The sequence below is a fragment of the Brassica rapa genome, chromosome A05, assembly GCF_000309985.2.
Source record: "Brassica rapa cultivar Chiifu-401-42 chromosome A05, CAAS_Brap_v3.01, whole genome shotgun sequence".
Taxonomy (NCBI): Eukaryota; Viridiplantae; Streptophyta; class Magnoliopsida; order Brassicales; family Brassicaceae; genus Brassica; species Brassica rapa.
The window spans coordinates 12,336,631-12,351,978 of record NC_024799.2 but is presented as its reverse complement, the minus strand read 5'-3'; the positions used below and the strand labels follow the sequence as shown (position 1 = coordinate 12,351,978).

At 33.9% G+C, this 15,348-nt stretch overlaps 2 protein-coding genes across 4 annotated transcripts; both read left to right on the top strand.

Moving 5' to 3' along the window:
* Positions 1–4,320: 4,320 nt before the first annotated feature.
* On the top strand, positions 4,321–10,825 carry LOC117134284. 3 transcript variants are annotated; one of them, XM_033292498.1, is made up of 6 exons: positions 4,321–5,266; positions 5,843–6,175; positions 8,848–8,978; positions 9,461–9,561; positions 9,667–9,814; positions 9,992–10,825. In XM_033292498.1, exons 1-6 carry the CDS (start codon positions 5,089–5,091, stop codon positions 10,193–10,195), a joined length of 1,095 nt encoding a protein of 364 aa, XP_033148389.1. In that variant the 5' UTR covers positions 4,321–5,088; the 3' UTR covers positions 10,196–10,825. The 3 variants fall into 3 exon arrangements, 1 of the variants encoding a protein (XP_033148389.1); XR_004458523.1 differs by having other exon boundaries at positions 4,321–9,561; positions 9,992–10,195; XR_004458522.1 differs by having other exon boundaries at positions 4,321–9,873; positions 9,967–10,825.
* Positions 10,826–13,383: 2,558 nt separating this feature from the next.
* On the top strand, positions 13,384–14,273 carry LOC103849556. Its single transcript, XM_009126319.1, has 4 exons — positions 13,384–13,539; positions 13,767–13,887; positions 13,967–14,057; positions 14,141–14,273. Exons 1-4 carry the CDS (start codon positions 13,384–13,386, stop codon positions 14,271–14,273), a joined length of 501 nt encoding a protein of 166 aa, XP_009124567.1.
* The last annotated feature ends 1,075 nt before the right edge of the window (positions 14,274–15,348 follow it).

Sequence of the window (15,348 nt, the reverse complement as noted above, 5' to 3'; positions counted from 1 at the left end):
GGTTGATGGAATGCCTCTTTGGGAAAGGAGGGATACTAATTAAGGTAGCGGGTCTTTGTAAGGATGTCTTCACCAGTGCATCACGAGTTCGGAAAAAGACGCTTGCATCATGGATCAAATGGGACGAGGGCGTATGTCCAAAAGCCCTACTGTGACACCCGGGGTAACATTAGTACCTACCCTCTTTTCGGATGAAGAGGAAATGGAGTTCGTGGAGCAGCCAAACACCCACATCCAGAAGACGACCATGAGGCGCCGGGTGCAGATACCGCATTTCCAGAGGGCGGCAGAGTATAGGAGAATGAACCTAAGTCATGGGACTTTCCAGTTCGCGCCTGAACTAGAAATGATTGATGTTAGGTCGAATAGATCATGTTGAACACCCTAGGATGATAGCCGCATAGTACATATTGCATAAGAATGCTCATAATGTTAAAGGAGTTTAAATGGACTGCCTTGTGTTGATGTGGTGATATTCATATGATTCTCTGATCTGATTGTTTCACTTGAGTGTTTGTGAAAGCTAGGATGTATAGAAAAAATTACACCTACACTACAAGAAAACAGCGGTATTCTGACGGACGTTCCGACGGAAAATGAATTCCTCGGAATATACCGAGGCATTTCCTAGGCAATTCCGAGGAAACACAAAATTTGGCTTCCTCGGAATTTCCTCGGAATATTCCGACGGAATTCCCAGGAAAATTCATTTCGTCGGAATATTCCGACGGAATACCGAGGAAACTAGTATTCCTCGGAAAAAACCGATGAATTCCGAGGAAATATTATAGACGTTAGAGAGCCGTTGGAGAGCCGTTGGGGGATTTTAAAAATTCCGAGGAAATTCCGACAAACTAGCCGTTTGCATCGGAATTCCGTCGGAATTTCCTCGGACCGTCGGCAGGATTTCAACTATAAATACAAGCACCCCTCTTCCTCTTCATTCACTCCATATCTTCATCCTCCCTCTCACTTTCTTTACACACGAATTTGATTCATAAAAAACATGTCTTCTTCAAATTATTTTCGTTCTTGGATCGATCGACCTCATTTGGATCCGAACACGAGATTGCTTACGGAAGAATACCAACAAGGTATAACCGAATTCATGGGGTTAGTTCACCGACAACCGGAAGCAAAAACAGGTATGTTAAGATGTCCTTGCTCTAATTGTAAAAATAAAAAAGTTATTAAAGAATGGGATGTTTGGACTCATCTATATTTGAGTGGGTTTACACGAAGTTACAAAATTTGGTATCATCATGGAGAAACTCATTATGAACTTGGTAGTACTAGCGAACCTCAGCCAGCGGTTAGATTAGAAGATCCAATTAGAACGGATGTAGATTACGGTGTAGGTACTGAGCAGATGGTAAATGATCATTTTAGAGGGGAAGATTTACCCAATGCCGAAGCTAGGAGATTTTATGATATGTTGGATGCTGGAAAGCAACCATTGTACGAAGGTTGCAGAGATGGTCATTCAGCTTTATCATCTGCTACAAGATTGATGGGCATTAAGACGGATTATAATTTGGCTGAAGACTGTGTGGATGCGATTGCTGATTATGTAAAAGGTATTCTACCCGAAGATAATGTAGCTCCTGGCTCATACTACGAGGTTCAGAAACTCGTAGCTGGTCTTGGTTTATCGTATCAGGTAATAGATGTATGCAGAGACAACTGCATGATTTATTGGAGGGCGGATGAACAACGGGTTTCATGCAAATTTTGTGGGAAGCCTCGTTATAAAGATACGAGTGGAAGAGTTCCAGTACCATATAAAAGGATGTGGTATTTGCCTTTGACGGAAAGGTTGCAGAGGCTGTATCTGTCTGAACGCACAGCGCAACCAATGAGATGGCATGCGGAGCACTCAACAGATGGTGAGATCAGACATCTTTCAGATGCAAAAGCGTGGAAGGATTTCCAATCAAAGTATCCCGACTTTGCGTATGAGAGAAGAAATGTCTACCTTGGATTATGTACTGATGGTTTCAGCCCGTTTGGCAAGAGTAGAAGACAATATTCTCTATGGCCAGTCATTCTTACACCATACAACCTACCCCTAAACTTGTGCTTGCGACGAGAGTTTTTGTTTCTCTCGATTCTCGTTCCCGGACCAGAGCATCCTAAGAGATCACTTGATGTGTTTCTTCAGCCACTAATATATGAGTTGCAACAACTATGGACTCAAGGTGCTGAAACATACGATGTTTCGTATAAAGAAAACTTTCAAATGCGGGCAGTACTAATGTGGACAATAAGTGATTTTCCAGCATATGGTATGTTATCTGGATGGACAACGCATGGAAGGCTATCATGTCCATATTGTCAAGATAACACTGATGCTTTCCAACTAAAACACGGAAGGAAAACGTGTTGGTTTGACTGTCACAGGAGATTTCTACCACCAGATCATCCATATCGTAGAAGTAGGAATTTGTTTACGAAGAACAAGAGGGTGTTTGACAGTCCACCTCCGGAAATTCGTGGGAAAGATTTGAAGACACAACTTAGAGATTTTGGTGCAGAAAGGACGCCAGACGTCGGTGGACATGAGCATTTTCCGGTAGATGGTGTTGGAAACCTACATAACTGGCACAAAAAAGTATTTTTTGGGATCTGCCATACTGGGAGGATCATCTACTAAGGCATAATTTAGATGTCATGCATATCGAGAAGAACTTTTTTGACAATCTCATGAACACGATCCTTAATGTTCAAGGTAAAAAAAAGGATAATTTGAAGTCAAGACTGGATTTAGTCGATATATGTGCTCGTTCAGAACTTCATGTTGATGAGAGTGGTAGGGCTCCTTTTCCCATATACCGACTTGATGCAGCGGGAAAGGATACCGTTCTTTTCCTATTTTTTGTAATTATTAAACTATTTTCTATATTTATTAGACATTTTAAATATTATTAAAACTATTTTTTGTAATTATTAAACTATTTTCTATATTTATTAGATATTTTAAATATTATTAAAACTTATTTTTGTAATTATTAAACTATTTTTTTAATTATTAAGCTATTTTTTATTTATTAAAACTTTTTTTTGTAATTATTAAACTATTATATTTTTGTGCTTAAAAACTATTTTTAAACTATTTCAGCAAGAATTCAACTGGAATTCCGATGATACGCTCTCTATCTATCACCATTTTGTCCATAAAGTTATGGACAACTATGGGAAGCAGATGTACGAGTGGAAGAAGAAGTGGGAAGTAAACAAGGTAGTTTTTAATTTATTAACAATTTTTAATTTATTAAACTATTTTTAAAATTATTAAACTTTTTTTTTTTAAATTAAAAGGTCCCAAAGTCGATGAACGACACGGTCTGGAAGGAGTTGTGTGCGCATTGGGATAAAGAAGAGACGAAAGAAACTTCTTCCACCAACTCCAACAACCGCAGGAGCGACCGTAAAGGAAAGGGCATCTACAAGCATAACTTGGGTGCTCAATCTATTGCCACTCTGGCGGATCGCATGGTAAGCTCAACCGCTTTTTCTTCAATTATTTAAGTTTCAGAATTTTATTTTTTTTTGCATTTTCAAATTTCTAATGTTTGTCTAATTTATTTTTTTTCAAGGCGGAAGAAAATGAGGGCGACCCAGTTGATGATCTCGCCCTTATGAAAAGGGCGTATACCAACAAGAAGACCGGCCAGATTGATGATGGTCTTGTGAGGGACGTGGTCGACCTGGTCCAAACTCAGGTGTATGACGAAGTGTCTCAGCTTCAAACCGATGATGACGATTCGACGGCCTCGACCAACTTGTCCCGGGTTCGAATCAACGAAATCGTTGAATCGGTAAGTTTTTTTTTTAAAAAGTTCAATTTAATTATTTCTTGATTTTTATTTTATCATCAATTTAAATTATCTAAATTTGGTTATTTATATTTCAGTCGGTTCCAAAGAAAAAGGGACGTTTGGTCGGTTTGGGTCGTCGCTCCCGGTCGGCTGCTCCTTCTTCTGCACCACATGCGTATGTTGATCCAGAAGTTCTTACGGCTCAGCTGAGGGACAAGGATGATCGGATATCTGCGTTGGAGACCCAGATGGCAGCTCAACAGGCGGGCTATGAGACTCAGAAGAGGCTGAACGAGCAGATGATGGAGATGATGAAGAGGATGTACCCGAACGAGACGTTCCCGAACATTCAAGACCCGTAGTTTTTTTTTTTTTCCAAAAACTCTGAATGTTTTATTTAAATTTGAATAATCTACTATGTTTTATTTTATGTTTTATTCAATTTTAATTTTAATTTTAAATTTTAAAAATTTTAATTTTTAAAAATAAAAATAATTTTTTAAAAAAATAAATTTTTTCAAAATTCCGAGGGAATGGAGTTCCTCGGAATATTCCGAGGAACTTTCTCCCCTCGGAAAATTCCGACGAACTTTAAGTTCCTCGGAATTTTCCGAGGGAATAAGTTCCTCGGAATTTTCCGAGGGAATAAGTTCCTCGGAATTTTCCGAGAAACTCCATTCCCTCGGAATTTTCCGAAGGAAGAAAGTTCCTCGGAAAATTTCGAGGAACATTTGTTCCTCGGTATTTTTGGATAAACATTCCGAGGAATATTTCGTCGAAACTTCCGAGGATTGGACCATCGGAATTCCCTCGGTATTTTCCGAGGAACCTTCCGACGAACTTCGTGTCCTCGGAGTTTCCTCGGAATTCCGTCGGAATTTTCCGACGGAATTCCGAGGAAGTATGAATTTCCGAGGAGATATTTCCGAGGACTTGTTTCGTCGGTATGTCCTCGGAATAGCGTTATTCCGACGACATACCGACGATTTTTTCCCTCAAGATCCCGATGTTTTCTTGTAGTGCTAGGATCATAGGATGTTGTTAACTGGTCCGGCTAGATGAATGGTAAGACCTTCGTGAATGGTTGTTTAATGAATTAAGTGTTACACCGAGAACGGATGGCGTAAAAAAATAAAGAATGAATGAGTCTAAGGAATCAGAAAAAAAGGAAATGAAAGGAAATAGGAAAGTTGAATGATTGAATTATAAGCCACCCAGAAAGGATGGGTAGACAGGAAACAAGAGGGCGTAGCGTTCAAAAACGGTGGAAATGCGGGGTCGTAGCATTCAAAAATGGCGGATTAAGATTATAGGCGCCGGTAAGATTGATTCACACCGAGTCTTGACGGGAAGGGATCATAATACACTGCAAGGGCGAACCACATCCAAGGGACAGAATGTTGAGAATACCAGAGCAGGCGGGTCCATAGGGATGCAGCAAGAAAGGGGTGGGTTGGATCGCTTGAGTTGTGTAGGTCATAGAGTTTTAGGATGATTGAAGTCTTAAGTCAAATTATGTGTATTGAGTGATGACTGAGATCATTGCATTGCTTGATTTCGTGAAATGGGACTGTTACAGTTAGTTACGTAAGTTGCGTTAAATTAAGTGTAGTGACTAGTCGGTTCTCGTTTCGCATTGAGTAGCATAGAGGCTCATTGTTGTGGTCATGAAATCCATGGTTCAACCAGAGTCTCACCAAACCGTCCAAACCGGCCATCTAGGAGGTAACAGCGACCGAGGTTCAGTCCAAGGCGTATATCTCCACAACCAGAAGGACTTTCAACATGGAACCAATAGTATTGGATTCTACACTCAAGAATGAGTCCAGCAAAAACTGGAATCGGGCCAAAATATTCACGGAGCAAGAAGTTATAATTTTACATGTCAGAGGTTGTCCAGCCCGTTTATCTACGAGTACCCGACTTTAGAAGTAGTTTAAAGCCCAAGGAAGGAGCGTCCTGAACCAAAGCCCATCATAGGATTCAATAGGGATCTATCAGCTTTTCAGAAACCCCAATATCAGGAGAAATTGACACGGAAATCAGAAGTTATGATCAATATCCCAAAACCGGCCAAACCATTCTGCACTTACCTCAATTGGAAGCTAACCGGTTCAATCAGCTTCAAAACAGACATTGGCGAGCAGGAGATCATTTCAACAAATCAGGAGGTATTCTAGGCGTCCAGGAGGAGGTCTACAAGTTTATACCATGCACCAGCAACCATTGGATCAGGAGGATCCTCATTTACTCAAACCTGCCTTATTTGGAGCAAACCGACACTAATGTCCAACAGCTCTTTTTATATCAAGCTATGGACGAGATCAGAACCTTTCAAGCCATCCAGAAGAACCCAAGTAAGCTATCTTATCCATTAAAACCGTCCAGGTTCAAGAAGAATCAAGTTTCTCACTTGAAGCCAAAATCCCATAAAAGGCTCCAACGGCTAGTTTTCGATTTTGTTACTTTGCTTGATTTGTTTCCTTTTCTATTTGTTTTAGAATGTTAGGAAATTTGTCTCTGAGCATTATATAAGCTCCTAAATGTGCATTGTAAAGAGCACCCCTCAATCATCTAAGAATTTATAAAAGTTATTCAGTTTTTATCAAAGAGTGTTCTTTGCATAAAATATCGGTCTTTAGGATTTTCTTTGTTGTTCTATTGTTTTCGTGACTCGTGAGTCTAGTTTGTTTGTGAAAATCAAACAAGTTCAGTATACATATTGAGAGAGTCAATCACCTTGTTTCGATCATCCATCAGATTGAGAGATTCAATCAAACCTTCATCCGCAAATCCACTTCAATCCATTATTTGATCAAGCTGAGAGTGATACACATCCAGCAGCTTGATTCCACCTCATCAATCCTTTTTCTTTCATTTAATTATTCTTATTATTGTTATTATCATCATCATCTCATTCGTTTTGCATTTGTTTCAGGTTTACACCTTGATTTCAATCATATCTCCCACCCGATCATCTATTTGGTCGATCTATCCAAACCTCAGGCCATCCATCCGACCAGCCTGAATCTGTCCCCAAAACATTTTGGTATCAGAGATCAAGCTCCTGACTAAGGTATATCTATCGTTGCATCATATTTAATTTGCCTGCATTTGTTTTCATCATAAACCGAAAATCCATAAAAACTGTTTCTTTGTTTCAAGTTTTATTCATGCATTTGTTTTTGTGTTCTTTCTCTTCATCCTTTTAAAAGCCACGAAAAAGAAAAGAAAAAGTCTTGTTTGATTCATTAAAAATCGAAGATCCCCAAAAGAAATGTGTTTGTTTCCTTTTTGTTTTGTTTCCATAATCAAAAATCCCATAAAAATTGTTGTTTTGAATTTGTTTCCTTTTCATTTGCATCCATAAACTTAAAAGCCAAAATAAATCATTCTCAGTATTCTCATACCATTTCTAGTTGTCCATTTCGTGCTTGCATCAAGAAAACCAAATAAAAATATTGCATCTTAGACTCTTAGTTTAAATCATTCTTGCATATTGTTGGATTAATTGTTTGCATATTAAGAAAACTCAAAAAAAAAAAAAATTCAGCAATTAATTTGCTTTACATATTTTCGCTTCATTTATGTTTAGTATCATTTCAGATAGTCTCCATTCGATTTGCATTGAGAAAACCAAAAGAAAAATCATTTTTGCATAGTTTATTTCATTTTGGTTCATAATTGCATATTTCTCGGTTTAGGTTTAATAAGCTTGCATTATTCATTTGGTTCGACCAACACTTCCCATATCTTCACTTGATCTTTTAGATTGGTTGCAGGGAGAAATGGAAGAGGCAGCATAAGGCCAAGCTTTAATAGCCTCTCAAAAACAGCTATTGGCCGCTATAACAGGAGTACAATATCAGATTGCTCAGCTGGAGAGAAGAAACAAGGCACAAGCCAACGTACACACAAAGGAAAAAGAAGTTTTGGAGATGCACCTGAGGCTGTCTATGTTGAACCCAAGCCACCAGATCCTTCAAGCATCTGTCAAACTCCAATTTCTAAAACCCACAACCCTCATGTTGTTAATTCTCGGTTTGATTATAATTCCTTTGCTGATAAAATGGAACTCTTTACATTTTTAGGAGGAAGAAGCTACCTAACATGGGAGAGGAACCTTGATGAATGGTTTCACTACAACAACATTCTGAAGGAAGAGAGGCTATCTTATGCCATTGATCAACTAAGAGGTAATGCCTTTAAATGGTGGGTACAAGAAGAAGATTATAGATGGTTTACAAGGAGTCAGCTATCAAAACGTGGAGAGATCTTAAGGAAGTCATGAGGGATGAATTTGCACCAGAACTCACAAGTTCTAAGACCCAAAAGATATACCCAAGGAGGTATCTAGCTCTTGGTTCCAAAGAAAAATCAGAACCTGTTATTGTCCAAGTAAAGGCTAAGGTAAGTCCTACACTTGATAAATTTGTTTATAAATCATTTCCCACTGGTATGAGTCACTTGTCTTTGTCCAAGAATGTTAAGACAGGTCCTGAGATCCAGAAAGACACGATCTCCCCATCCTTGTTGAGATCAAAAGTTGTCCATGATTTAAGTCCAAGAGACAAGGAGATTTTAAACCCAAATAAAGAAGAGCCATCAAGCCAAGGTAAGTCTTCTAACTCTGAGGATTTGAAATATCAGACATGTTATAGATGTCATAAGAAAGGAAACTATGCTGTAGTTTGTCCTACTAAGCAAGCATTGATAGAAACATCACTAGAAGAGAAAACAGATTTATCTATGAAAAGTGATAGTTTTATTCAATCTGATTTATTGGTTTCAAGTTCTTGTGTAATGCACTTGTCTTTGTCAAAAAGTGTTGTAACAGGACTTAAGGAGGAAGAATTCAAAAGAAAGGAATCACCAGGCGTCACCCTTGTGATAGACCAGAAGATGGTTCAAGACACAAAGCTGTCCATGTTGCTTAAAGAAGCAAAACCGGTCATAAAAATATCCCACCAAGGTAAGTGTCTAACACCACCTTTGGACACTAGTACTGACGTGTGTGTTCTTGGTACAGGGAGAACAAATGAAATCTATAAGCTTATTGAAGTTCCAAAGAAAGAACCAGACCATAAACTCAGTTATGAACCCACTCCCAAGTGGAAACCGAAATCTGACCAATCCATTGTTCAAGTTCCAAAACCTATGGTAAGATTCATTTTAGATCAGCATTTTCTTAATATTTCAATGACAGATATAATGCACTTGCTTTTTGTCCAGCATGTTGAGAAATTTTCAGGTTGCAAAGAAGAAAGCCTTCAAAGAAATCCCACCAGATTATCTTATGTTGCTAGGAGGATCAACTCCAAAGATGATCAGAAACTTGGCCACCAAACCCTTGAAGAACCATCCACTCCAGAAGAGATGAAATGGCCATAAACATAGCAGAGTCGTGATCCTTTCACACCTTTTCAAAGAAGAGCCACCAGATGCACCATGCATTACCAACCCAATATTTTATCAAGGTAAGGTTCTAGAATCTCAAAAGAGAATGAAAACTGACTTGCTCTATTCTAGGGCAAGTTATACAGTTTTGAGGTCGAAACCTTGTCAAGTAGGAGGGGATGTTGTGGTCACGAAATCCATGGTTCAACCAGAGTCTCACCAAACCTTCCAAACCGGCCATCTAGGAGGTACCAGCGACCGAGGTTCAGTCCAAGGCATATATCTCCACAACCAGAAGGACTTTCAACATGAAACAAATTTTATTGGATTCTACACTCAAGAAGGAGTCCATAAAAAATTGGAATCGGGCTAAAATATTCACGGAGCAAGAAGTTATGAATTTTACAAGTCAGAGGTTTCTTAGCCCCTCTTTTCCCCTTTCCTTTCGCAGAACCGTAAGTAGAAGGGTCGATTGTACCAAAGGAAACACACCTGAAGTTCTTGGGACCAGTAACGGGACATACAAAGATGTCGAATGTGGAGCATGTGTGTTCTTAGCCCCGTACTCGGGAACCCCGGCCGGAATGGGGGAGAGACGGGTGTTACATTCCTGAACAAAACCATAACTGAAATAGAGTAGTGCGAAACGCAAGTACAAGTATGACTACACTAATTAATAAGCAGTTGTACAGGTTTACTACACAGAAAAAGATATGAACTGATGTATTGTAATATTTTTATCTATGATTAGGTGGATCTGCACAAAACACTAGTAGGGTGACCAGGAGTGCTGTAGATCATGGGGTGTGCATGTGGAACAAGACGTTCCAATTGGTGGTCGTGCTGAACCAGATAAACTGAGAGACGCGCTTCATGTGTTGAAATCAACTGAAGATGGAAATAACCACATCAACTTAGATGACTTGGGTTCTGAAGTTGACGGGGCCAACGGGGGTTATGACCTTAATCTTGAAATATAACAGATCGCCCTTGACCTTTTATTGTTTCACTAAATTTTATACTCGCGCGTAGTATTAATAATAATTTAGACTAGTTTTGTAATAACTTTTAAACTAGTTATTTAATTTATTTATATAGTTTTCTTATCTGAAATATGATTTGTTGTTCTCAATATTTATGTCTATTTATAACTATACCCTCTTATTAGCTATTTAGTTATTTGTATTTATAAACGTAATAATTATGTTTTTAAGCATATTCATAAATTTTTGAAAAATATTAATTTTTATTTAAAATACTACATAAATTGCTTGATGCATGTAAACTGTTAATACATTATAATATTTATGATACATTTTACATAGATTTTATTTGAATAACATAAATGATTGAACTATTTGCATAATATCTAATTTTATTTGTATTTAGAAAGAAACTTTACAGTTAATGTGTGATTGTTATACGTATGTGATAGTATAAAATTTATATTTAAAATTTAATCACAATAAATATTTTGATGAAATTTAATTAATATTAAATAGCCTTTGTAAGATAATATAAAAAGTAAAGTAAATATAATGAATTTAGCTAATGTTATGTAACACTTTATTTATTGAATTATTAATATTGAGAATCTAAATTATTAGATTTAGCTACTACTTGATCTAATTAATTATTTGTATTGTATTTAATCTTTCATGATCGTATATTGTATTAAAATATTTATAATTTATTTTTTGCTATAATAGCTAATATTTGTTTGTTTTGGAGTTTAGGTGAATATTTTTAAGATCCTTTGAAAACTATTAAATAATTTTGATAATTGGTTTTTCTAGTTGCCAAATGTTGACGATAAGATAGCAAAAATCTTAGATAGCGTATTCATTGTTTTCTAAATGTTAAAAAATTGTATGTTTTTAGTTTGTTGATTATAATACTTATAAAGTATATTTATACTGATAAATTCATATCGATTGTTCCTTCTATCATTCTTTTATGTTATCTTTCATGCTAATTTATTGTTAGTATTCGTTATAAACATTATTTAAAATTTTACTAACTTTTTTGACATGCTTTATTAGGCTCTTTATTTTTCATTTATCTTATAAACATTGTTCTCTAAATATTTTCTTCAACATAACTCAACAGAAAGCATCTTAAATTTTATATGTTATATGAGGTGAATCACACTAATAATTATAAGAATTTATCATGTAGTTTACTTTAAGAACAATAATAAAAATCTTGTAATTCACATCATGTTAGATTTATTTCAGTATAGCTTATTTGGTTAGTTTCTATGAAGATTTTGACTCTAACTGACTAGAAAAAAACATAAGATAATTGTGCTGATTAATATTAAAAAAATTAATGGATTATTAAATTTGTTAATTTCTTTTGATTGATTAAAAATAATTTGAAACTCATAAATAAATTATGGCTTGGGGCTCTAAATTTGTTCTCTTACTTAACATATTTTAGAGAGAGCAAGTGTAAATTTTCAATCTTTTTTTTATATTTGAATTATTCTCTAGTATATCCGGTATTTTGTGGTGTGATACATTTTTTTTGTCTATCGGATTTTGTCTTCGGCTTGCATGATTTACTTTCTATCGTGTATGTTTTACGTTTTTGTTCGTTGTTACTCTTCATTCACTCCAAACCCTATATTTCTTTTTCATGAGGATTATGTGATTATTTGATTGGGATATTATTAAATAAAATACATTTGATATTGGTTTCTAATTTATTTTGAAAGTATTTTTTTCAAGTTTTATTTTGAAGAGTATATTTTATTTTGTGTTCTTGCATGTTAAAAATCGTGTATTCTTTATCTTTTATTTTATTTTAGTTTTTTATAAAACAATTCCAAATATTTTGTATATATATGAGTCGATTCCATTTTAATGATTTATTTATTAGATTGTATTGTTTGATGTTAAATTATATTTTGTATTGAAATAATCAGTTTTGGAAATTTTAACATTTTACAAATAGTAAACTATAATTATTATTTTTCATCTTTTCATTGGTTGTTTATAATCTTATGTGTATACTCTTTATGACTTATAGCCTCAAATTTTATATAGTAAATAAAATGATGATTTGACATATTTTGGTGTTTTAAAATAATATGTGAATATTCTCAATGATTTACATCCTCAACTTTTATATAGTATATGTTATTTGTGAATATTTTCAAGAGCATATAGCTTAAGCTTTGAAAATCATGAGTTACATTTATTTACTTATAATTGTTTAAAAGCCTTGTATTTTAAAATTAATTCTTCTTTTGTGTTTTATTTTGATGTTGAATTTCTAAAAATATTATATATATTAAGTGAATTTATTTATAATGTTTTAATTTTGTTAACTTACTTTGTTTGATATTGGTTTCTATTTTAGTTTTAAATGAATATTGTTTTGAAAATGTTAATGACATTGAGGGCGTCCACGTAGGATTTAAAACAACCAATCGGATTATGACACATCATTTTTAAAATATGTTAAATGTTTCCAAAAAATAGTTAAAAATATATTATATAATTAAGTAGGCTAATAAAAGATAATTATTAGTTTTAAAAAGGTCATGATTTGCAAATTTATGTATTTTTTTTGGTGAACTTTTTTTTTGTCAGCTTTCCAAATTTATGTATATTAACATAAAATATTAGTTTTAATATTTAATGTCGATATATAATTATTAGATTTAAAAATCAAAATTTAAAATGTCAAAAAAATATCCTTAAATAAATAGTTTAAAAAATCTATTTAATAATTAAGCAGGCTAATAAAATATAATTATTAGTTTTAAAAATGCTATGATTTCCAAATTTATGTATTTTTGTCAGCTTTCCTAATTTATGTATATTAACATAAAATAGAAGTTTAAATATATAATTATAAGATTTAAAAATCAAATTTTAAAAGTAAAAAAATCCTTAAATACTATATTGCCTTTTTATATGAAAATTATAAGCAAAATAGAAATATTAGAAAAATACAAAATACAAAAAAATGGAACACTGATGTTAAAGTAGTTGAATAACAATAAACTAAAACATCTAAAAGGGAAATTCACTTAATACATAAAATAAGAAATTTCTAATATATGTAGTATTGGGTGACTATAAATAATTGTCTAGTTCTAAAAGTTTTCAAGATTTTACATTGAGAAAGAGAGAGATATTGAAAAGAGAAAAGAGATATGGTCGGTTCTGCTACTTCTTTTGTTTTCGATGATCTTAGAAAGGGTTTTAATAAGAATGAAGTTCTTGCTAGAGTGGTTCACTTTTGGGAAGCACGTAACGTCAACAAGGGTGGTTTGCTTCTGGGCTTCGAGTTATTTCTTATTGATCAAAAGGTATAAAAAATTATTTAGACGAGCACTTAACTTTTGGGTTGTATGTTGTTTGACACAATTTTTTTACAGGGAACAACAATCCATGCCTCCATACCAGCTAATTGAATAGGGTGCTATGAAGAGATTTAAAAGCTGGTGTAATCTATAAGATTAAGAACTTCTTGGTCATCAACAACAAAACAAGTTACAAGGTGACTTCTCACAAGTTTTTAATTCATTTCACTCAGCATACAGTTCTTGCACCCACAGATTATGCTGGCCATGATATTGAGAGGCAAAACTTTAGGATTCGTTCTTATGCTGAGTTCAATGAAGCGGTCAACAAGAACAAGAACGAAGATCTATATGGTAAAAACTTTACTGCTGTCCATATAAAAATATATATGATTTTATAATCAAGTTCTTATGACATGACAGTTTTATATAGATGCCCTTGGAAAGCTGGTTCTCATCAACAACGAGAACTTCAACAATGGTGTGACTAATAAGAGAATAGACATTCACTTGCAATTAAAAGAGTGAGCATGTTTTCCCATGAGTTCATATTCTTTTAATCTTAAATACAATGTTTACTCACCATCTTTCTCTATTTTCTACTCAGTGGGCCTATTGTTCGTGTAACACTTTGGGGTAACGGTGCTGCCAATTTTCAAAAGAAACTGATGGAAAGTGTTGACAAACCTATGGTGCTTCTCGCTACAACAATGAACCCAAGAACATTTAGAGGTTTGTAATCTCACAAATAATTATATATTGTTGCTTATTTGACCTTTAAAGTAATACTAGATTTTGACCCGCGCTTTTGAAACGCGGATATTTTTTCCAAATAGTAGTAATGTTTGATATGAATTATTATTTTGGTTTTGATGTTTTGAAGTATATTATTAAGTTACAAAATTATATAATTTATCAAATAGTTTATTTTTAGAATATATATGTACATTCTTATGTTACAACATCATCATTGTATTTTGTGTGTATTTTGTAAGAGTTACACTTGTTGAGTTGATGATACAAAAAAAATTACTTGGCAGATTTTGAGCTAATCCAATAGTATATATTTGGAGAATTTTTAATATTTATAGCAGTGTTTTCATACGTGACCCAAACCTACAGTCTCAGAAGTAAATCAGGTGATTCATATATAATCCGGTATGAATTTTGTCAAAACCTTGTATATAAAAATCTGATAAAACTTGGTGAAAACGTAAAAATCTATCGTTAATCCGCTATTCAATATTGGTTGACCCGATAAAATCCCATATAAATCGGATGATATTTTTTCAAAAATTAATTCAAACTTTTGAATCAAGCTTTGAAGCGCGAGATTAATACTTTTTCAAAAAAGAAAAATCTTGTTTAACTTAGGTATTCCAAACCTAGTGAAAGTTTATATCAATCTCAATGTGTTTTGTCGATAAACGGAACATCTCTCCATATTTTCAAATGAGGCCATATATCTTATAAAAAGTATAATTTTATAAATAATTTATATGTTTTAACATTTCTTATGATTTATTTTTAAATTTTTGTATTTAATTTATTTTGCTATTTTAATTGAACTATAATTTTAGAGATTTTGGATAATTTTGACTCGTATTATGAGTCTCTTTTGTTTAACCTATTTTAGCTAGTTAACAATTTATTTTTATCAAACAAAATACATTAATTTTATTTATAAATATTCTGACTTGCAATATTTTTAAACTATAAATAAAAATTGATTATTTCACCTTTAATATTTTGAAATTTTATATTTTAAAAGTATAGTATATTATAAATATATGAATATGTGTTATTATGTATGTA

Excerpts from the sequence above, each read along its gene's own strand:
- LOC117134284 (XM_033292498.1), top strand. The coding sequence starts at position 5,089 with ATGCGGGGTCGTAGCATTCAAAAATGGCGGATTAAGATTATAGGCGCC. Across the intron at positions 8,979-9,460 it reads TTCAAGTTCCAAAACCTATG|GAGGTACCAGCGACCGAGGT; the intron begins GTAAGATTCATT and ends CCGGCCATCTAG. Across the intron at positions 9,562-9,666 it reads GATTCTACACTCAAGAAGGA|AACCGTAAGTAGAAGGGTCG; the intron begins GTCCATAAAAAA and ends TTCCTTTCGCAG.
- LOC103849556 (XM_009126319.1), top strand. The coding sequence starts at position 13,384 with ATGGTCGGTTCTGCTACTTCTTTTGTTTTCGATGATCTTAGAAAGGGT. Across the intron at positions 13,540-13,766 it reads TATTTCTTATTGATCAAAAG|CATACAGTTCTTGCACCCAC; the intron begins GTATAAAAAATT and ends CATTTCACTCAG. Across the intron at positions 14,058-14,140 it reads ATTCACTTGCAATTAAAAGA|TGGGCCTATTGTTCGTGTAA; the intron begins GTGAGCATGTTT and ends TTTTCTACTCAG.